At 39.3% G+C, this 22411-nt stretch overlaps 3 protein-coding genes across 5 annotated transcripts in view; all 3 read right to left on the bottom strand.

Annotated features, from left to right (window-relative positions):
• The window catches only part of gnav1 (guanine nucleotide binding protein (G protein) alpha v1), a 33259-nt gene extending 30299 nt beyond the window's left edge, over nt 1–2960 (bottom strand). Inside the window, exons 1-2 of the mRNA XM_046047600.1 lie at nt 1918–2960; nt 1271–1362 (exon numbers count right to left, since the gene is read on the bottom strand). Coding sequence (XP_045903556.1) covers nt 1271–1362; nt 1918–2047 — 222 coding nt within the window. The 5' untranslated portion in view covers nt 2048–2960. The remainder of the gene's footprint in view (nt 1–1270; nt 1363–1917) is intronic.
• Nucleotides 2961–3540: 580 nt separating this feature from the next.
• pcyt2 (phosphate cytidylyltransferase 2, ethanolamine) lies at nt 3541–18059 on the bottom strand. Of its 2 annotated transcripts, none has more exons than XM_046047599.1 (12): nt 17767–18056; nt 13862–13950; nt 12321–12482; nt 12052–12203; nt 11638–11679; nt 11340–11478; nt 11151–11233; nt 10799–10876; nt 10245–10310; nt 9132–9197; nt 5947–6035; nt 3541–4698 (listed from the first exon to the last, which is right to left on the bottom strand). In XM_046047599.1, the coding sequence occupies exons 1-12, from the start codon at nt 17889–17891 to the stop codon at nt 4581–4583; spliced, it is 1209 nt and encodes a 402-aa protein (XP_045903555.1). In that variant the 5' UTR covers nt 17892–18056; the 3' UTR covers nt 3541–4580. The 2 variants fall into 2 exon arrangements, with proteins under 2 accessions (XP_045903555.1, XP_045903554.1); XM_046047598.1 differs by lacking the exon at nt 3541–4698 and adding an exon at nt 5678–5834 and having other exon boundaries at nt 17767–18059.
• Nucleotides 18060–18995: 936 nt separating this feature from the next.
• sirt7 (sirtuin 7) overlaps nt 18996–22411 on the bottom strand; it is a 6908-nt gene continuing 3492 nt past the window's right edge. Inside the window, exons 8-11 of one of the 2 annotated variants that reach the window (XM_046048377.1) lie at nt 21101–21181; nt 20898–21004; nt 20585–20795; nt 18996–19350 (exon numbers count right to left, since the gene is read on the bottom strand). In XM_046048377.1, the coding sequence (XP_045904333.1) occupies nt 20591–20795; nt 20898–21004; nt 21101–21181 (393 nt within the window). In that variant the 3' untranslated portion in view covers nt 18996–19350; nt 20585–20590. Of the gene's footprint in view, nt 20796–20897; nt 21005–21100; nt 21182–22411 lie in introns of both variants that reach the window. The other variant, XM_046048376.1, reaches the window with a different exon arrangement.

Here is a 22411-nt window from a genome sequence, read left to right on the forward strand (position 1 = left end):
ATCCTTCTTTCTCCAGCACAGTCCAATAAATAATGAACAATGACATGAGTGAACTGCAGACAAGGTGATTGTTATGAGACACCGAGGCAGCAGAAGGAGAGGGGAGTGCAGAGAGGGAGATGGGGTGTCTTTAATATCTAGGAATGCATTCAAACATCCCAGCTGCCTGTACAAACAACTGGGACCTACATATGCCATATCGCTGTGTGAGTGCATAATCCTGGCCAATGAGCAACTGCCTGTTTTGACCGAGTCTAACAGTTTTCTGCATACTTCGAGGACGTAGGGTTTATCTGCTGCACATAAGATGATCACACACACAAAACACAGACCATCTGTCCAAATATTGTTCTTTTCACAAATATCGTTAGTCATTTGTGGTTCAGTATCAACGCTAGTAGCCTCACTTTGGAGACTGTTTTCAATTCTGCTTCACAAACTAAAGAGAGTGTGACCTGTGTTTAGGTAAGTTTCATCTATGAGGGGTTGTTATTATAGAGCAGGTAGCTGAAGTATGAGGAAGACACAGAAAGGGCTTTTCGATCATCACATACTCATCATGTCTGTGCATAACAGGAAAGAGGAGGCAGGGGGAGAAAAAGAGGAAAAGATACAGAATAGCAAAGAGGAGAGTAAAAGTGTGTTAAAGGAGGGGAATGTAGGAGAAGATAAGCCTTCAGTAAAAACAAGCTGGTGGGCTGAAACTGGTGTGTGTGTGGTGAACCGCTTCCATTCTCCCCACCCCATCCTAACCCCTAGTACAACAGAGGAATTTGGCTTTCAGTCACACACACGTGCGCGCGCACACGCAGATGCAAGCCAAACCACACACACGCGCGCGAGCCAAACCACTGCATACCAACTTGGATCTGACCCTGGGTATCATGAGAAATCTCAGTCCCCCACAGGAACTAATCATCGCCTCATTTTTCATCCCATCTCCTGTCCATCTCCATCACTGCCTCCCAGACCCTTAAAGTCTTCGAACTTTCATTTAAGTCGTGCCTGCGGCATAAACTGTCCTCTTACCTTCCTCTGTTCTTATTCAAAAACTATGATGATAACAACCTCAACCTAAAGAAATTACACACTGATCAATTTACATAATGTATTACATTGTGTAGCTACTTCCCAAAGGTGACTGTTATCCAACTCTCTTTGAAAGAGAAAGAGAAAACACCAAGCCCACTGTATGCTCTGATATCTGATAAAAAACATCAGGCAGGTTGAACTGGGCTGTAGTCTGATCACGTGTGTGTGTTTTTCCAACCTTGAAGCTGGTGAGCTCTTGTTTGGTGAATCCATTGCTGTGGATGATCTTCATCTGTTTGACCAAAGTGCTTTTTCCACTCTCTGCTGCACCTGGAGGAAGTTAAAAATGATGGTTAAACTGGGTCTTTTAAAAAATGTCAGAGATAAATCATAAAAAACTTTCATCTACTCATCTGTGGTCAGGTTTTTATCATTTATCAGCTTTACAAGGCAACCTTAGGACTTTTGTCATGTCATCCACTGGGAAATATCCAGTGTGGGACACGGGTGCAGTTCATATATTGTCACTCAAGGTGACCTGGCTCTTGCAGTTCGGGCCCCTCAGCTGTGGAACTCCCTGCCTGGAGATCTCAGGCAGGCAAACTCAGTAGCCTCTTTTAAATCTCTTCTTATGTCTCACTTTTATCGTATGGCGTTTTTATTACCGTTGTATTTATTTTGTATTATTTATTGAATTTATATTCTTAGCTATGGATCTTGTTTGTTTCCACTGTACAACACTTTGTAACTTGATTTTGAAAAGTGCTATACGATTAAAGTGTTACTGTATGCACTGTATTACTGTAGCCTATGCACACTAAGGTGCTATACAGTCCCGGGGACAGGTTGGCTAAACAGATCAGGATGTTTAGTCGTCAGTCTCACCTAGTAAGAGTATTTTAACCACATTCATCTCCCGTTTGGCGGATTCGTACAGGTCTCGGTCTATCTTGGCGCTGTGTATCCTCGCCTTCTTCTCCTCTGTGACTTCGGTACCGAGGCACAGTCCCATCATGTGCACTCATCTCCTCACCAACCCAGGCCTAAGAGGAAAGCAAAAAGCACGGAGTCCAGACTGGAGATCAACCCGAGCTGGTTTCTGCAGGCTGCATGCTCCGAGCCCCACTGCTACTCCGCAAACTGCAGGGTTTCTGTGTACAAAAACTTCACGATCTAGGGGGGAGGGAGTTCATGCCATCTCCGAAACATCCTTCCAAAACTTGCAGGAGTTGTGGGTCAAACCGTCCGGACTAATCTGGTTTTACGCATTGCTCCAAGTGTTGCGTTTTTGTCCCTTGTCAGCGGCAGATTTAAATGGGTGGTAACTTTTCAGCGACTGTCCTCCGCCGTGAAAACACTGATCTACTATGTCACCGTGCGCCGCAGCGGTTCAAATCTGCCCTGCCGCCTTGGCCGCAGATAATCCTAAAAGGCGCCTCCTCCAACTGCAGCCTGTTGCCCAGATGGAAAAGTTTTGGACTTCCCTGGGAAGTGACGTGCAGGGGACAAAACTGCTGAGTGCGCAATTCCGTGTGATTTACCTGTGCGTGATCAGAAAACTAAATACTGTAGCCATACTATAAATTAAAGCTATTTACTCGCTTACTGCACTTTAGCTGTAGTTATCAGTTACTTTGATTACACGTACAAAACATTATGCTCTACTTTATAATCTAACGAGTGGCATTATTATAGATTAAAGCTCCTGCGTTCCCACACAGGTGTTTCCAATTATTGTGGCTGATTAAAGCTGCTGCGGTTACAGCTGTGCAAAGGTCTGCTGGGATTTACAAACAAACTAATGAGTGATAACGTTTTGACTTGTCCTGCAACACAACTAACAGATAGAGGTGAAATTATTTCACAAATTAGGAGACGTTTAACAAATAAAATAAAAAAGCATTTTTATAATAAATGTTTTCTTTCTTATCCTTCCAATCCTCTGGTGACCCTAAAGTAATCCTAATGTTTAATTTTCATTATTTCAGTCATGTCAGCTCAATGTCCCAAGAACACAGCTGTTGGCCATAGAAAAGAAAAAAACATTTCCAGCTACTGCAGTGGCTTCATTGGCAAATGGGTTTCCTCTGGGCCCCTGTGTAAAACAAATGTTTATCTTCACAATTTCATTCAGACAACAACCAGAGCAGAGTAAAAATACATGCTTAGACCAAATGTGCAACCTTGATGTTTCGGTATCTGTGGTCTGTTATGTCCCTCAGTTCCTGCAGAAGCTCCTCCAGGGCGCATGGGTTGGCGGATTGCAGATTTGAGCAGTGTGAGTGGGACAGGACTGCTCTGATTTAGCAGTTTCTGAGCGGCTGTGGCCTCATTTCACTGACTCAGTGAACCGTGAACCTGCTGTGCTGATCCAACAAAGATCTCTGTCATCATGCTGCTCACATTACACTGCTCTAAACAGACATCAGATGACACTTTTTGCCATATTAATTTATTAAAAGGGAATTTTACACATTGCAATAATTGGTTGTGAAAATCCCAACCATCTAATATTTAGAAACTTATTTATTTTTCAGCCACCCACTGTCTCAACTTCCAACCAGACACATTTCAAAAATAACGCATCGTCTCGCACCATATAACAGCAGGAAAAGCAACAGACCGTAACCTTCAACAATCTACAAACGTTTGCAGAAGCAGTTTGACAGTAATATTGGGTTCTTCGATTGTCTTGTAAAGGAGGAGAAAAGAGGACATTCATTTATTGGAAGTAGACTGAGGAAAGGACAACTTTACAGACAGCTGTAGTTTAAACTATAGAGATACAACTCAACGCCCTTCCATTAGTTATACCTTTAGGAATGAGGGAAACACTCACTCACTAAACTCACACATGTTGCAAATTCTGGTAGTTAAATTCAAAAGACTACTTCACAGATCATTTGTTTTTTTCAGGATGGATAAAACAAGTGACAAGAGATTAAAATAACTATGTTTTCTCAGTGTATTAAAACTAGACCATATTACTTACTGATGACACTTCTAAAACTGATCATTAAAAACTAATATGATTTAAAATCTAAAAGCAGAACTGACAATGAAGTTAAGATTTTGTCAATAAGTTATGGATAATTACAAACCTAACATGCCACTCTACACCTATACAGGAGCATGTAGTGTGTGATTTCATGGGAAAAAGCAATCTCTGACAGAAGATAACATTAAAAAGTTCCATGTGGAGGACAAGATGTTTAAAGGGACGTAAAGCAGGTTAAATAACACTTTGTAGTGGATTATTTGTCTTCTTGGTAAGGCAGCTCTATTCTAATCCCATTAGGCCGGAGCAGTGTGTATAGATGAGCTGGACAGAGAGCAGTTAGCCCAGCAGCAAGTGCGACACTGCCTCACTAAATATTCAAAGCAGGATTCTGCACCCAGTGGACTAGCAGAAGCCGACCTGCCCCCCATGGGTCATTTCACCCAGCCAGGCCCAGTTTAGGACAACCTGGACCGTCCGTATGGGTCAGTTCAGTCCACTCTCTTAAAGTGTACCAGGATGAGTAAAACAGAAACGCGATGCGGCCTCACTAGTGAGCAGCCTGGGCTGCAGCTTCACTCTGCTCCTGCTGCTCTTTCTTCTTCATCGCCTCGATTACCGCCATCTCCTTGGCCTCCTTCTTTTGGTTCCTGGCTTCAAACTGCAGCCTGGGAACACACAAGATGACACGGATGAACTTGAGAAAAAACAAGGGCATATAATTAGCTGGGACGGCAGGGACATGTCCAATACAAATATCCAGCAACTACTGAAATGTTCACAGCAATTATCATAATCAGTGTATTTGGTACACAAACGATTAACAGTCAGCAGCAAATTAGCGAGAAAATAACAAAATGTGGTCTGTCAATTACTACTGTTAGAAATTAAGTTGTAGAATAAAAATAAAATAAAATATATATAAATATTTGTAGAATAAAGTCATAATAGAATAGGTTGCTTTGAATCATATGTGCACGTGTTAGTATTTCCTGGCAGTCTCCAGTTATTTAGACATGTGAACAGTTTGGACTACAGTGTGGCATCTCACTCTGAGCGGAAGATCTGTGTCACTGCTGTCTGTGTGTCCTTCTTGCTTAGAGACACCTTTGCTGGCTAACTGCTCCAGGGGTGGTAAAGTTAACATTTGTGTTGATTCGTGGTGAGATTTATGCCTGATCAGAAGTGTTTTCGGTAACTTTCCACCTCCTTGTCTAATTCAGGATCGTCCCAAACAGGGGTTCTGTGTCTGTCAGACGGTCTGAACCATATCAGCAGAGCAACAGCACAGGTCAATGCACAGGAGAGTATAGGGAAGGTAGATAAAAAAAAAATATATATATATGACTTTAATCTCATTAAATTATAACTTTATTCTCGACATGTCAGAACACAGATATGTGGGATATATTCTGCTATTAAAGTCCAGGGGTTTATAAATGATTTATTATATTATTATCACTGACCTGAAAAGGTGCCACATGCACATTTAAAGAGGTTACTTCCCCAAACAAAAGAAACAAAAAGAGGAGGGAAGACTAAATCATGCCTGCATGTGTGTTGACTCAGCAGGGATGATATTAAAAGAATAGTTGATCTACAGGAGAAATATTTCTGAGAGCTTTACTGCATTATATTGTTATAGTTTTATATTTTGAAGTGTCACCTGCCGCCTGAAACTTTTGTCTTTCCACCATAGAAAGATGCAGGAAAAGTCCCCAGAATGCAGGACAAAGTTTTTAATGCACAAAAAGACCATAAGATCAAAATGTGTCCCCTCCAGTGTTGAAACGAAACGTACGCCCTTGGATAAAAACATAGAAAAAATGTGAAGTCAACATGATCTACATATAGAGAAAGGAAATGCAGATGAACATGATAACTACCAGTTAGACTAAGAATGGGGAGACCCTGACCTGTTTTCAATGATCCTCTTGACGATGTCATCAGTGGTGAGATTGTTCCCACTGTCGATGGTCCTGAACAGCCCCCTCTTCTTAGGCTCCTGAGGGCAGAACACAAAGGGCTACATTAAACTAACGCAAGGCCAAAGTTCCCCCATCATCCGATGGGAATGATGAGGTCCACCGCTGAACCAATTGCAAATGTGTTATAAAGACAGAATGGTGCAACAACACACACACCATTGTGAAGATGTGAGATACTATGTGCTACACACAGACAATTAAACATTACAGTGCCCCCCTGAGGCCAGTCAGGATAATTTTGAAATACCAGAATGGAGCAATAACGCACATCATTCCCAAAGGTATGGTCAGATGTCAACCGATAATGTAAACTCTTCTGATTGGTTCTTGGTCAACAACTTAAGGGTCAGAATCAGTGACCAGCACAGCTCTAACTCAAACACAGGTCGTTTCAAAATGCTTATTGTAGCATGACTACTATGTTTTAATAAATTTATGAGAATTAATACCAAATTATGATTTTTAATATTCAGAAAATATCAATCCATATATCTCTTGTTTCGCGGGGCACCACCAGAGTTTTAATTAACCCAGAGTCTCCGGACCTCTGGGTAGCGTTTTAATAATTATAAAATTATTCATTAGTGATCAGTTAGTTAATAATCGCTCAGTTATCTTAAATAAATCAGTCAGTCTCATATCGAAGGGGTAAATTCTCATGGCAGGGACCTGGAGACAGGCAATACATACACAATTCCTTTGATTACAGTGAATTTATTAACTAACTAAGGTGACTATAAATGCGGTTACATATAACAGTTACATCAAGAAGATAAACAATGGCTAAACAATGAGAATGTGAGGTTCTATTGTGGGGAGCATTTGACTCATACGGCGGAAGAGAACTAATGAAAGTAGTTAGATGATACTAACTCGATTAAATTTGTCTAGGAGTTTAAGGACTACAGATAATGGATTAACAAACTATTGGACATCACTGATCACAGAATGCCTTGTTTTGCCTTATGGTGGGTCGGCGACCTGCCTTGGTCTGTTGCACGGGTCCCACGCTAGATGCCCGATTCCTGGCTTTCTGCTAGGGAATTCTCCGGGGTTCTCCGTGTCTGGAATGAAGAAAAACCCTCAAGGGTTGGCCGTCCTCGGTCTGGCAATTAGGCTGTTCTTTCAGGTGTCCTGTGTTACTGCTGGCGGGCCACGTGGAGGGGACCGACCTCCATGGGATTAGCTCGACGCATAAAGCTTAAAAAGAACTTGGTCGTTCTTGAATTAAACTAGTGTAACTTAACGGACTGATAACTTTTAACAAAACAAAAGAAAATAAAACTAAAGTAAAGTTGTTGGAAACGAGGGAAAGCTGACACACTTCGTGTGTGGCTTGAAAACGAACAAAGAGCCTTCGCTGCGCAGGGTTGAAGTTCTTAGGGCGTTGCCGGGAGAGGGGGCAAGCTGGGCACGTGCCGAGGCGCAGTTGGAGAGCCAGGAACAAGCAGAGGACAAGAGAGCGAACAAGAGCGTGTGTCGCTGTTTTTGTCTGTTGGGGTGACCGTCTTTTCTTTAATTTTTAATATGTCTAATCGAAAATCTATTTGCGCGTATTTTAATCAAATATCTTCCCACAATCAAACCTTAATTGTCAAACGGTTATTCCCTTCTTAGTTTAAGCACTTGATAAAAAGGAAAACAATTGTCAGTAGTTCAACTTTGAGGCTAGCATTTCAGAATGAATCACATCAGAGGAGAAGAATTTAACTAGCTTTCTGGATATACTGGCTGTTACACGTTCTTAGAGAATATAAGCAAGATACACGAATGGCATTAGATTAAGGACAGGTAAGTACAGAGTGACATTTATACTTTAACAGCATTTTAGACGATGGCATGTAATACTTATTTTGTCCACTTGGGGGAGCTCGGGTTACATGAGGATAGCTCTGATTAATCCTAAAACCTTCTTCTGGGGGGACTTTAGTCATTTTTAACCTTAAATTTGAGCTGGAAAATTAATCAAGTATAGGATGACATTTCTTTATCATCATTTCTAAAGGAAGTGTCAGAAAGTGTTGGGAACAAAGCATTGGTTACAAATAAAATGAATAAAGTCAGGTGACCTTGCTGGAAATTAAAACACCACAAAATTAACTTATTTAGATTCTTTTCAACAACAAATAACAACAACATGGTAACATAACTACTAAAATGTAGTGGGGAGACCTAGTTGAGTAACTAAAACATTATTTAATTAAACAAGGTAATTTTTGAGTCTTGAGGAGACAGTACTCGTTTGTTTACACAAAGGAGTTCAGGGCTGTCCTCCTGTGTCCTGGAGTTTCTTACCAATTCACATCTGGGTGTGAAGAGGTGGAATATCCTTTGATGTGAGGTAATTAAACAAAGAGGGAGGTCAGTTGCCATGGTTATGTGTGTTGGGGGCAGTTTAGGGTTTCCTACCCTCTCTTAAGAAGAGTTTTGATAGGCTGTTCAGGAGAACGCTAATCTCTGGTCAGTGTTTCTTTGTCATTTTAACAGTCAGGCACCGAGGCTTATCACGGCTGCTGCCAAAGGTGGCCAGTTTTACGATCAGACTGCCCAGAAAGAGTACTTAGGGAGAGCGAACCTTTCACCTCTTCCTCTGGGGTCTCTTCAGCCGTCTGTTGAGAGTTGATATCTCAACCCCCCCTCTCCTTCTCTCAGAGAGAGAGAGAGAGAGGAGGAATTTTGAGTCTCCAAATTATGTAATATGAAATGCACAAATCCACACTGTTGGTACACTACATTATTTTCAGATTGAACTGCACGGACAAAAAAACCCAACAACTTAAGACTACACCTTGTCACCCTTACTAGCACTTACTTATATCTAATTTTCTTATTTAAATAAAACAAACAAACGCTAAGCATTTGAATGTGTTCCTAACCGGTCTGAATGCACTTGTCCATAGCGACTTACAACAAGAGCATCTGCCACACATAATGTATAAACTTCTTGTCTCTGCCTCGCAGAATTAACTAATATTTGTTAACAGTGATTTGTAGTTAAGAAATACTAGAATAATCTAAAAATAATCACAAATATAATCACATATAAAATACAGTATAAATGATGTACAAGTGTTGCTGCACTTCGATCAGAGACAAAAGGACCCTGTACTCACAGCGTAGGGGTCTGATCCATCCTTGTCTGGAAATACCTCTGTCTTGCCATGACACACCAAGTCAACCTGCACAGTAATGCAAACATACCTGGTTAAGCCACCCATCATGTGCAGTGATACACTGATAATACAGATTAAATGACGTTCTTGCAGTATACAAAACCAAGGTAAACCTGTTTATCTCTAGTCACACATTACTCAAACTCTACATTACTCTGAACTAGTCTTTGAAGGGGCACTTTAGGAAGCAACAGTGTGCAAGTAGTGTGTCAATGACAAAATTATGTAATTATGGCAAATTATGTAAACATTGGGCGGCACCATTTTATTCATTTGTCCAAGGCTTTTCAAACTGTGGATCATAATCATAAAAAATCTGTGAAATTTATTTGTTAATTATATTCAGGGCGTCTGATCGTTTTTTATGTGTTCAAGTTGATGAAATTTCTTCTTCTTTCAACTGTCCGCACGGGGCGCCACACATGTAATTTACAATGTACATAAATTAAATTAGGGAGAATCTTTAATATGCAGCAACCATGCAGTGATCTATTGTTCTGGCTTATGTTGGAATGGAAGGATTTCAGTCATCTTTAATCTTTAAAGAAATATACTTCTCTAAATCCAACACTGCCAAAAGTTTACCCAGTATGGTGAATTTTGAAAGTTGAAATACTCTCCTTCTTTAAATACTTTTATGAGTTCATGCTTTATGACAACTTATTAAAACTGGGTTTTTAACTTTAGGAACAAGACCGGTTTTATATTTGTAGCCAGAAAAAGACGAGTAGCTGACACTTTTTGCTGGTATTATATTTTGAAGATGAACTAACGCCTCCACCAATTTACGGCAGATGTTGTACTTTGCTTGCAATTATGCCTTAAAACTCACAAGTCACTGGCTGTAATTTACACATCGCTGTTTTTTACATTAGAAAATGTGCTGGCTGTCCCTCTCCTTCATTTATAAGTGTCTCTTTCAGAAGCTTCCATCAAATCTTTCCCCATATTTAGTTCACCACCAACGTCATAGTACAGCCTGGTGCTTGGTGACTGACAAAAAAAATAAATAAATCACATGATCAGACATGAAGTCATTCAAAGGCAACTCACCCTAAAATGATCCAGCAGGTCTTTGCCCACTGCATAGGGTGCACCAATCACCACCTCTGACACATACTATAGAGAGGATACCAAGAAAGAAGACAGGTTCATAGTCACAAGTTCATGTTTCTAATGATTAAACGTTTCACACCAGTTAGTGCATTTCTGTTGAAATGTCAAAGTTTAACGACGAGTATCTTTTGAACACAAGCCAGTTCCAGGGTGAAGGTTTTTTACTGTTCACTGCTCAAATTCTGGCTAATTCTGTACCTCGTCATCAGGTATTGAGTAAAACTGATGGCACAGCAATTTAGGTTGAGGTTTCAGGATTGTGTAACATGTTTGGTTAGTGTAATGTTCTCACAAGTTGGTTTAATTTCACAACAAAATACACAGTTCTGTTGGGGGTACAGAGACTCAATGTTAGACTGATGGCTGATCAGCAGGAATGGAGGGAATAGAGTCAAGTTCAGCCTGTAGCGCTGTGAGTATTCAGGCTAGAAATACACCCCACTGTGCTGAACATTTAGAGGTCATCTGTGTGTGTGTGTGTGTGTACTCACCCGACAGGCCAGGACACTCAGCGTTCTCTCATGGATGTTCATGATAGGATAGTTCTTCCCCTTGTACCGATTCACTTCCTGAAGGCAACAAACATTTAGTACTTTTACATTTCTACCTTTTAGCCAATACACTTGAATCGAAAAGTTTAAAACTAGAGTGGGCTTATAATCCTAGACCACCAAAACTGAAAACAGTTACGAGTGGCTTCTTTCTTGACCATCCATAAAAGTCTGAGCTTCTCTTGTGTACTTGTTATACATGTTTCCCATGAAGACCGCTGACGCAGTAGGGAGTGGTGAATTTCTGACCCTTTTGTGAGTATTTTCCTGAGATGTCTGTTATTAGGTGTACCTGGTCAAAGTGCAGACCTACGATGACGTAGGGCCTCTCCGCCTGCTTATAGACCATCTCTAAGAAGTCAACATGGCCAATGTCTGCATGGAGTCTGTGGTCAAGGCAACAACAACAACATTCACCACAGAAATTATTTCTAACAGTGTTCAAAACTAAATTCTGGTCATTTCTTCATGATTAGGATACGGAACAGGTCGAATGCCCCGGCCACATAGATGATGGTGTCTCCGGGCTGAGGTTCCTTTCCTGAGGCAAACTGGATGATCTTCTGGGACGTCTGGAGGAACTGAGACACTCCTGTCCATGGACTGTGGCCTTTAGGACCCTTGAACAAAAAAACACAAGCTTTTCATTTATATAAAATATAATAAAGGCTTTGCAGTGTCCCACTTCAGGAAAGATGTCCTCTGCTAACAGATATCCTTTATAATCAGGATCAATTTACAAGATAAAGTTTCACTAAAATAAAACCCATGCTACTCACTTTTCCAAAGTTGTCTGTATGCTGCTGGTAATCTGGGTTATCCTGCAGAAATGATTAGAGAGGAAAAGATGAGACCGACACCAAAACAAACAAATACACCTTTATTCATACACTAAATAATGGGGACAAACACATTCTTACACTAAAAGAGGATTTATAGTTGTGTGTTGTGCACATACTTTAAAGTGTAACCACAAGTCAGGACTAACTCTGAGTACAGGCACAGCCCATCATTGCTCTACATTAACAAGTAAATGAAAGCATGTAAACTTCTGTGGGGAATGTGATTAAAGTACAATACGGCCTGATCACAAACTATGCAGCCGTCTTGTGTTGCAGTGGTGCAATCAATGTGTGAAATCCAACGCTGAACATTAAATTATTTGTGTTGTTTATAAATGCAGCTTAACTCACCAAGTTGCTGTGATGGGCTTTGGTCATGAGAAGCATTCGTCCCACCAGGTCAGTGGTGGAGACGCCCTGTGTGCGTTTACATTCCCGGTAACGGCCTTCACGCTTCACCTCTTCATATGTGTCCTTACCGTCTACTGTCAGCGTGATGTCATCTGGTAAACATAAACAATGACATTAGTCCACCGTCACATCTGGAGGCTTGATCGTGACTCTGATGTGTGTTAAGAACAGGAAACACGAGTCAAAAGAGCATCCCTCTACTGGCTCACCTCCATGCACACAGAAGTCACAGTTGTACTTGTCCAGAGTCTCGAGGGTGGTGACGTAAGGTGCTCCTTCTACTATCTCATCCACCCACTTGATGGCCCGTACCATCTTGTAGCGTTCTTCCTGAGTGAAGACCGGAGGGCCTTTGTGCTTAGAAATCTCGGCTTTGAGAGAGGGTGGGAGGTAATCGATCATTAATTATTGGAACATCACTCTCATCTGTATTAGAGCATTTTCTTACAAAGCACAGAGTGCACAGTCCAGTTTCCCATGTTGCATGATTAATTGAGGATTACAATAGATTAATTGGCTGAACAGGTGTTTTATTACTATGTAAAGATGGATTCTTATAGAGTAGAGCTACACAAAATGTGGTGCTTTTGTTTTCTCCTGGCATTTTTAGATGTGAAGGCTCTCTATGAGCTAAAGGTGAAACTTACTTACTCACTCACAGGACAACGACTAGCTAGGCTCGCTCCAAAACGTTGTTTGCAGTCACGTGATTCCAATAAAAAAATATTTTGAGGTGACAATGAAACCCTGAGTCAAAAGTGTCACTAATTCAGTGTCCGACCAACTGTGAAATATATTCACAATATTCTGTTCCTGAGTTATGGTGTTAAATAAGGACCAAATAAGTGTTTTGCCAGGACATTATGTTACGGTGAAGTTGACCTTTGAGGTAAAAAATGTCATCACTTGATCGTTGTATCCCATTAAACATCTGTGTGAAAATGTTTCATTATTACTCTGTTCTTGAGTAATGGGCAAAAATATTTTTGTCAAGTAACTGAGTTCACAATGACCTTTGAGTAAAAAGTGTCACCAATTCACTGTCCAACAACTGTAAAATATGTTCATCAATTCTTGATTTATGGCCAAAAATGCCTGCGTCCACAGCTATCGGCAGTGCAGAGGTATAAAAATAAGGTTAATAGTAAGTAATGAACAATGTAGGATGTGTTCATCACTTTCAACAGGTCTCCCTTTCTGTTTGATCACTTCCTACACAGCTACCTTACAAGTATGCAAGTCATCTGACATACCTCACTGTGGTACTTTTACTTTAGTGCCCTGCTTCTCAATAGATACCATTAAATCCAGATCCTCTGTCTGGAACAGTAACATCTCACTGACAGTGCCAAATAACCCTTTATTTCATTCTTTCTTTATCCTGTCTTTTGTTTTTTATTTTAAGTTCCATTATTTATGTTTTGTTTTGTAGGGAGGACTTTGTATTTGGACATTACAACTCCTTCACTGAACATATACTCATTCTTTCATCACTGTCTTATGTAATACAAGAATTTTGTTTCATTATTCTAACCCAGGTAAGCTCAGTTTTTGTCTGCAGTAACCAAGGAGTAATGTTTCTCTGGCCTTGTACTACAAAGTTGTGTTGATTTGATGACAAATACACAATAATTGGACTTTAATGTAGAGTACCAGACTAGTCAGTCAGAACTGAGTATTCATTAAATTAAAAATGAGGTTTTACAGAAATATCCATATCAGAATGTGTGTACGTGTGTGGCAGTCTTACCATCTGTATGCACTCCGACTGTGAGGTAATCGCCCATGTTTTTGGCCTGCCGTAGCTGGTTAGAGTGACCATAGTGCACCATGTCATAACTGTGGAGACAGAACAGACGACAGTGTCATCAGCATGGAAAACAATAGATACTGTTAGGGCTAAAACAAAACAACTAGATATAAGCAAGCAGATAAACACACACAAAAATAAGGGATGTGGCCTTAAAAATTACCACAGCTCTTGTCTCACAGCTAAGTCAATTCTGCTTGATTTATTGTTTAACATTAACAACTTATCTTACGGTGACCTTGTGCAGTGGAGCACAGCTTGTGGGCTTTGCTGGGAAAACATGCTCGCTAAATCAAGCACTTTATACCCTCAAACACAGACTGACTGAACTTTCCACATGGTGAGTAAAAATGATAAAGGTTACTGGGAGAAAGGTCAGATCAGAGACACGATATGTACAATGTAGGAGTCGACGAATATTGGTATATTGAAAATGATATTCAGCATTTTTCCAATAATCTGCGTCGGTCTTTTTAAAAACAGATAGCCAATATAATTAAATTTTAAAAAATGGCTCCTTTGGCTGATACAGCCGCCTCTTTCTGTAGCCTCGAGCCCACAGAGTGGTGAGTACAACAGTACTAGCTGATTGGTTACAAGTCACGAGTAATAGCCTATCAACGCTGAGTATTGTGTGGAAGCAGCCAATACAATGAGCATGCACACACCCGGAGCGGAGCTAGAGATCAGTGTACACAAGTTGACCATAACTAAGGTTACTGTAAGTCAGTGCAACAAAAAAGCAATACTGCATCAGTACAAGAAGCAGGAAAGTGCACAAAGCGATATTTTAATCTATTTTGTCTCATCCACCACAGCTGTGTTTTGGTTTTACACAAGCACATGAGCTAGCTCAGCTAATGACAAACGTTAGTTTGTTATAAATAAGCTTAAACGAAACTTCTGTCTGTAGCCTGTTTAGCTGAGATGCTACGTACCTTAAAATTTAGCAAATCCTTGTAAACTCAGCTGCTTGTTGAGAGAAACCTGCTCTCAATAGTGATTAGTGATAGTGATTTTGCTGCTGTAAACTTTACTTTTGTTGCTGCTCTGAAAACAGTTATAATAAAATATTAAATTTGATTACTGTTCTGAATTTATTCTATTTTAAAAAACATATTTGTAAAAGGCAATTATTTAGTAATGAAAAACCAATAAGAGTATAGATAAAGAACAGAACCAATAAATAGTATCAATAAAATCCTGACAACATAAAATAAATGGCAGCAGGTAAAGACAAAGTTTATGACATCACTCATAGTTAAGAAGTCCTTCTCTGGGATGGATCTCTAATGGATTTCATTTACTATTTATAAAGATTAAACATGACAATTAACTGTAATTGTGTTATTTTAAACAAAGTTGTGTGTATTCTAAATTTTGACACCAAGATTAAAAATTTTAAAGCAAATATATATATGCAGTCCCAAATATCGGTCATTGATCTAATTGGTTACAAATAATCGGGATCAGCCTGGAAAAAAACATATCTGTCGATCCCTAGTACAATGTGCCAATATTTATTTGCTTTCTGCTGTTCAGTAACTGCCGATGCAGGATTAGATGTTTTGTACTGGCCTGCCATTTTTAAAACGGTAGTTAATGAGTTCTTCTCCATTGAAACACATCAACACATTCAAAGTCTAAGCTCATTTTAAAGAAAAAGGACTACTAGGATTTTGCTGTTTGTTGAGGTTCTGATGAAAATGTGCACCCTGCAGCTTCACATTCCTACAGTTTCAAAACAATTTCAGGACTGTCTAGTTCAACCACAGAGTGACCAGCTTCACAAAGTTTTAAATTAGCAACGGAGTGTTTATATCTTGCATTCAAGTTATATTCCAGTAACATTTAACTAACCTGACGTGGCCCAACAAGTTATAATGATCATCATTGGGCTTCTAGTAGAACTATAATTTTTAAATATAAAAAGTTTTTGAGGGATGGGACATAAATACCCTGTCACTTTCCTTGTTAAAACCAGTCACTTTTTATTTACAGTCCAATTTCTCTGAACCTTGGGCCTCTGTTCCTTTATTTTCTTAACACATCTGTCTTTGCGATTTATTTTCAGCAGATCAGACCACCTCAATAAAATCTGTCACTGTAGTTCCAGTAAGCAGACCTCTCCTCTATAAGGACATTACCGCAAGCTGCTAGTCTGAATTCACTTAACAATAATCCCCCAAACTCCCTCACCTCTCCTGGACAGGATGTGTTCGACACTGCTCCCATTTGTAAATCTACCTTCTTCAGAGTGATGTATATGCAGATCAGTGTTTGCTCTTTAATAATTTAGCAGTGCTGAGTATCATCTTCAATTTAGTTTTATTGCTCTAACACACACACCCACACACACCCACCTGCTCCTTTTTCTCTCCCTTGTCTTAAAACATCTCATCTGTCATTAAGTATATACTGTGCCTTAGTAACACTTCTCTTTCTAAACCCCATAAAGAGAGAACCTCTGCTCACCACACCAACATGCTGCTTTTGCAATACGCTGAACTCCATGTTCACTATGTTAGTTATTTATAACCACCACATGAGATGGGCCACTTCAGTGAGCGAATCCCGGAAAGAATTTACACACTGCACATTAGGAGTCAGTTGTCTGCTAAGCTGCAGCTAAATCACATGATGATCATGGTCTTTCCCTCATAGGACAACGGAGTGACAGCAGAGTTCAAAATATCAATGACAACAACGAGAGTTAGTGTTACAGATGTTTGTGTCTGACAAACAGACAACAGACAGACAGACTAAATAAATGCCCTTGAGTTTTAAAGTACCAACATTACCCAACATATTTGGCATCAAACTATAAACATTGTCGAGCCTTTACATTAGACAACCTTGAGAGAACAGAGTAAAGGATTAGGTCTACAGACAGGACAAGTAGTATTAGTATTAACAAGAAATGTATATTAAAAAAGAGCCTAGTATGTCCTCTGGGTCAGCTTTGGAGATTTGGATGTCTAACATTAGTACATCACTATAACTTTAGGTCCTGCCTAACCTTTATATAACCATAGTTTCTGTTCCGTCTACTAGTTTCATACATACATACATACATGCACCATAGACTGTATAAAAAACACACATACACATTTCAAAATATCATTTAGAATCTTATCCTTGCTGTGAGGTTATGAGACTGTGGACAGAGATGACCTTGGCCCTAATTTACCCATGCCACTGCGCCATAAATACTGATAATAAGTAACATTATATGACTGCATCCAGTGTACTGGATAAACATTACGCAATTAGTTTTCTGAATGAAATCTTCTGGGGCTTTTACCATTAATAACCTTTGACCTGGATTATTTGGGTTCAGCTGCTTGCATAGATAACAAATGTATCATAAAAAAACAATAATTAAGTCATTTTGAGAGAAAGTAAAGTTAGCTATAACTAACATGGTAACGTTTTCAGCTTTATTCAACAGAAAATATACCCCTTAAGTCAGGCACAAACAAGTAACTTTACACAACACAAAATACAGAACTGATAACAACAAAACAATATATAAATATTAAAAACTAAGGGATGAAAACAAAACAAACGACACAAATAAATATTCTAAATAAATTGAACATAAAATAATAATAATAATAATACAAAACTAAGTAAAACTCTTAAAATAAATGAAACTATCCATGTATTACTGATGAAATGGTTACACTCCTAAGTTACTAACTGCTAATGTAAGTAGCCAGCTAGCATTAGCATGCTACTGGTTCCTGGTATGTTTTACATAATGACCGCGTTTGTAAAACTAACTGTGGAAGAGAGTTTAATAAACCAGCACCGACATACAGTCGGTGGCGGCACAGACTCACCAGCCGTCACACCACAGCCGGACGACGCGTTTCCGTTTCTCCGGGCTGCAAACTGAATCACCCGGCTTACTGCAACCGGCGTCATCCCGCTGGTCTGCGGTGGCGTGGTGACCGTTTTTGATCATTTCGACAGGTTCTGGTAAATAATTCAGTGGCAGTACAAATAAAAACAAGGAGGCCAAGTCTGGACTTAGCGAAATCCGCCTTCAAAGGACGTGTAACCAGGATCAGGAGACTAGAGCAGCCCGGAGCAGAGACGCCGGCCAACGCCTCCGAAGCTACGTCACATCGAACGAATCCTCTCCCGCTGACGTGCTGATTGCATAATCACCCCCGTCACGTGATCAGCTACAACCCATAAGAAACTGAGAATGGGAGCAAATGAGGTACTGTTGTAGCAATGTACAATTTGACTACGACTGAGTATTAGGGCCACATTACGAGGAAGAAGAAGTGACGATTTAAGGAAAAAATTGGAGGTGAAGATGTTTTTTATTTATTTTGGATTTCAAGAACAAAGTCAAAATGATGAGAATAAAGTTTAAGTACCGTTTAGAGTATAAAGTAAACATGATGAGAATAAAGTTAGGCCCTACATAATAAAGCTACCATAAGGTAGCTACATAATAGACACAGGCCTATTGGTTACATCTTTGGAGTGTGAAGGTGACTTTGTGACGAGGTGCAGCCGTTTTCTTAACTGAAAGCAAAAGCTGTGTCTGTGATGAAGCTTTCATGGCAGCTGGCAGCTATATTAGAGATCAAGATTTTTTACAAAGAGAACATGATTGGTATGAACAATATGTTGCATTGCTACAGATAAAAAAGACATTTAAAAAGGTCTGAGAGGCCACTGTGCTGCACAAGTATGCTACATTTGGGTGATATTTTTGTGTTTTTACTGAAGAAGAATCTCTTCATTAAATGACTTCTGTTCTTGTTGATGGACTGCTCTTTAACTTGTAATTCAGTATTTTACATCATGGTATTGCTACTTTTTACTAAGGATTTAAATACTCAAATGTTCTCAAATGTACTCAAATGTTCCTCAAATGCAAGTCGCTTTGGATAAAAGCATCTGCCAAATGAGAAAATGTAATGTATCTCAAAAACTATTACATGGCTAAAAAGGTACAACAGGTTAAGCTAGAGTATTGTCAAGTCTATAAATCAAGTGTGTTAAAGCAAGGGCCGGTACAATGGAATTGCAGATGATCAAAACACACAACTTAAAATGAGCAACACTTTATTGTCTCACAAATATAGCATCTTTTTTTGCAAAATACAATGAAAACCAAGGAGTCTTCACATCCAGTTTCAGCACTGGAGGAGTTTTAGGAATGCTGAACTCTAGCTTATCATGGCTAGTCTGGCCTTTTATAACTTCTAACAAAGGATGGCATTATTAATAATACTTGATCTTCCTGAGACAAAGTAACAGAAACATATTTGGATTTTTCCAATCACTTGAGTAAACAGTAACTTAACATGACACAAACAACTAAAAAAAACATTCAAAAAATCAGCTTTCCTTCTTATACTGCAGTAGAGAAAGAAGTGACAGTGGCACAGTTTCTGCATCGCCTGCAGAAAAGTTGAGATAAAAATGTAAACACAGGTAAATTCAACCACTTCAGTAATCCAAAGTACAGTAGAGTAGCTGACTGCACTACATAGCCTGCAGACCTGAGGATAGGTGACAGCAGAGTTAAAGGTCGACTGAGTTCAGGAAACAATTTAAGTAACCGGAAATAGACATCAACACAAATAAGCTAGATTAAAAAAGGTACATTTAACAATGCAAGTTTTGAACGTCTGAAAAAGACTACAAAAATAACTTTTACTTTAACACGTAGATCATTTTTGACCTGGATCTTTTCAAATCCCTTCTCAGTAAAAGCTGTGGCAGCACAGAAATAAAAAAATGGCCATTTGTATGCTGCTGTTGTACTACTGGCATTTGCCACTTTTTAACACCAAGTCACTTGTTTTCCAGTGAAAGATTTCCCTTCCAATGAGTATATATACAGTAACTTACACTTTAGTAGCCAAGTGGCCATTAGATCTAGCTAATGCTCAACATACACATTTAACAGTCATGCTCATCACCTGTAGGCTTCAATGTGTCAGTAAAAACTTTGTGCTGTTGTTGAGAGTTTGTGACCAGCAGAGATACTGATAATGCTGCAGGAGTAGTTTCAAAACACTCTTTGGACTTTATGGTTCATTTTAATCAAAACGTGTTACTGCTGGTATCCACTGTGACTGTCTGGATTAAAACTGACAGCATTTGTTGTGTCAATGAGGTAACTTTTCACTTCTTCTTAAGCCTACAGGGTGTGAGAAAATAAAAATCACTTCATTGTTTTGTTATTTAAACTTTGTCTTACTGTTATTACTTTAGGAGTCAGTTTGCCATATTTGGTTGATATTAGGCTCTAACACAGCTAGCTTAGCTGCTACTTTACTAAAACCTTTGTTGTATAAAATAATATGTTCATGGTGCAAAATGTCCTTTTCAAATGGTAAATACTCAAACTTATTTTCCCCTTCACACACACGCGTGCGCATGCACGTTCCTCTATCCATCTCATTGCCATAATGCATTCCCTAGCGCCTTATCCTTACCTCAACCATAACAACAACATGCCCAACCTTAACCTATTTGTTACCCTCCCCCCTCTCTCTCACACACACACACCTAAATGCTAATAGCACCATACACTTGAAAGTTTAACTCATCCTCATCATGGAACAGAAAGGTTAATTCCTCATTGGCATTGACCACTTCACCACCCTGTATGCATGTATAAAGTACCCTGGATTATGCTGCTTTTTTCTTCCTCCTTCCTTTGCCATAGCCTCGTCCAAACCAGCCACCCTGCACAGCTACGGCTACATCTGTCGGCTCCTCAGGGTGAGTTAAGCAGTCCTCCTGCCCATTATGGGGAGCTATGATCTCACGAGTACAGCTGTCAACCTCTTCTGGCTGCAGTTGTGTGGCTAGACTGAAGATGGGGTCCTCAGCCCTGATGAGACAAAATGAAGAATAACTGACCTTGGATACTCAATTTTTCTATTTTCTTTTGGGGATTTGGGATTTGAGTGTAAAAACGCCATGTGGTCTTTACCTGTCATACACAGGAATCTGAATGCTCAGCTCCTCCATGAGAAGGCTCATGACATCATCACACTTGCCATGAATTTTCAGCTCAGCGAGATCATCTTTTGGTGTCCACTATACCAGAAACACAGCCACATAAACAGCCACTGAGCAGCCAGAACTTAATTTGCATCTTATTCAAATTAATTTGCATGTCAGAACTAAGTGTACCTGGAGGTTGACAATATAGAGTTTGGGCCTTTTGCCTGCGGGTCTGTTCATGCACCACAGACAGGCGTATTTCTTTAGTACCTAGAAGAGGGTGAAGATGTTACAAGTAAATAAACCATCAGATACAAATCACATAAAAAACATAAACATGCAAGTCAATGAACGTGTTTACATGATACTCAGATTAAGGTGAGACACACAGTCAAACAGGCTTTCCCCCCAAATTTAGTCCTATCACAATTAAACTTTACAAGCTGATTGTATACATGAATAGAAGCTTTTTAAATTACAATTTTTTCTGTATTAAATGTGTTAATATGCAAATTAGGTATTTTCCCATTAAATATGCACTAGTTTGCCATTTCCAGAACATTGATAAGTCTCAGATGTTTTTTGGGGGTTTTTATTGTGAAAATATACAGAATGGCCAGACATTTACATAACAGTTTATCAAAATGTTGTATTTTCATGGATTTATGGAAAATATACCGTATGTGTGAAGGACCCTTTTTTCCACAATTTTACAGATAAATGCCACATAAAATGTGAACGATAAAACATTTTTTTAAGGCTTAAGAAACAGTGTGTAAAATTATGATGCTCCAACTGCTTTCAAGGGCCACGAATATGACTTGGCGCACAGGAAACGTGTTTATATATAGTATTCAAGATTGTTTTCTACATTTTATCAAAGTATGGAAATAATAGTTGCAAAATAACTTGAAATCTGATAATTATCATTTTGGACTGTGGTGTCTCACCGTAACAAGACTGAAATGTAACAAAGATTTGAAATTACCAAACGCAGTTAAGTTAGTTTTGATTACTTTTTTATTATATACAATATTTATAGTGTATTACTATGAGGATTATTCATTGGGCTATGGTCTGTAGCATATGAACAGAATATGAGTGAATCAGTCCATGTACAGTGGGTACGGAAAGTATTCAGACCCCTTTAAATTTTTCACTCTTTGTTTCATTGCAGCCATTTTCCAAAAATCAAAAAAGTTCATTTTATTTCTCAGTAATGTACACTCAGCACCCCATCTTGACAGAAAATAACAGAAATGTAGAAATTTTTGCAAATTTATTTAAAAAGAAAAACTGAAATATCACATGGTCATAAGTATTCAGACCCTTTGCCGTGACACTCATATTTAACTCAGGTGCTGTCTATTTCTTCTGATCATCCTTGAGATGGTTCTACACCTTCATTTGAGTCCAGCTGTGTTTGATTATACTGATTGGACTTGATTAGGAAAGCCACACACCTGTCTATATAAGACCTTACAGCTCACAGTGCATGTC

Source organism: Micropterus dolomieu, linkage group LG04, assembly GCF_021292245.1.
Source record: "Micropterus dolomieu isolate WLL.071019.BEF.003 ecotype Adirondacks linkage group LG04, ASM2129224v1, whole genome shotgun sequence".
Classification (NCBI taxonomy): Eukaryota; Metazoa; Chordata; class Actinopteri; order Centrarchiformes; family Centrarchidae; genus Micropterus; species Micropterus dolomieu.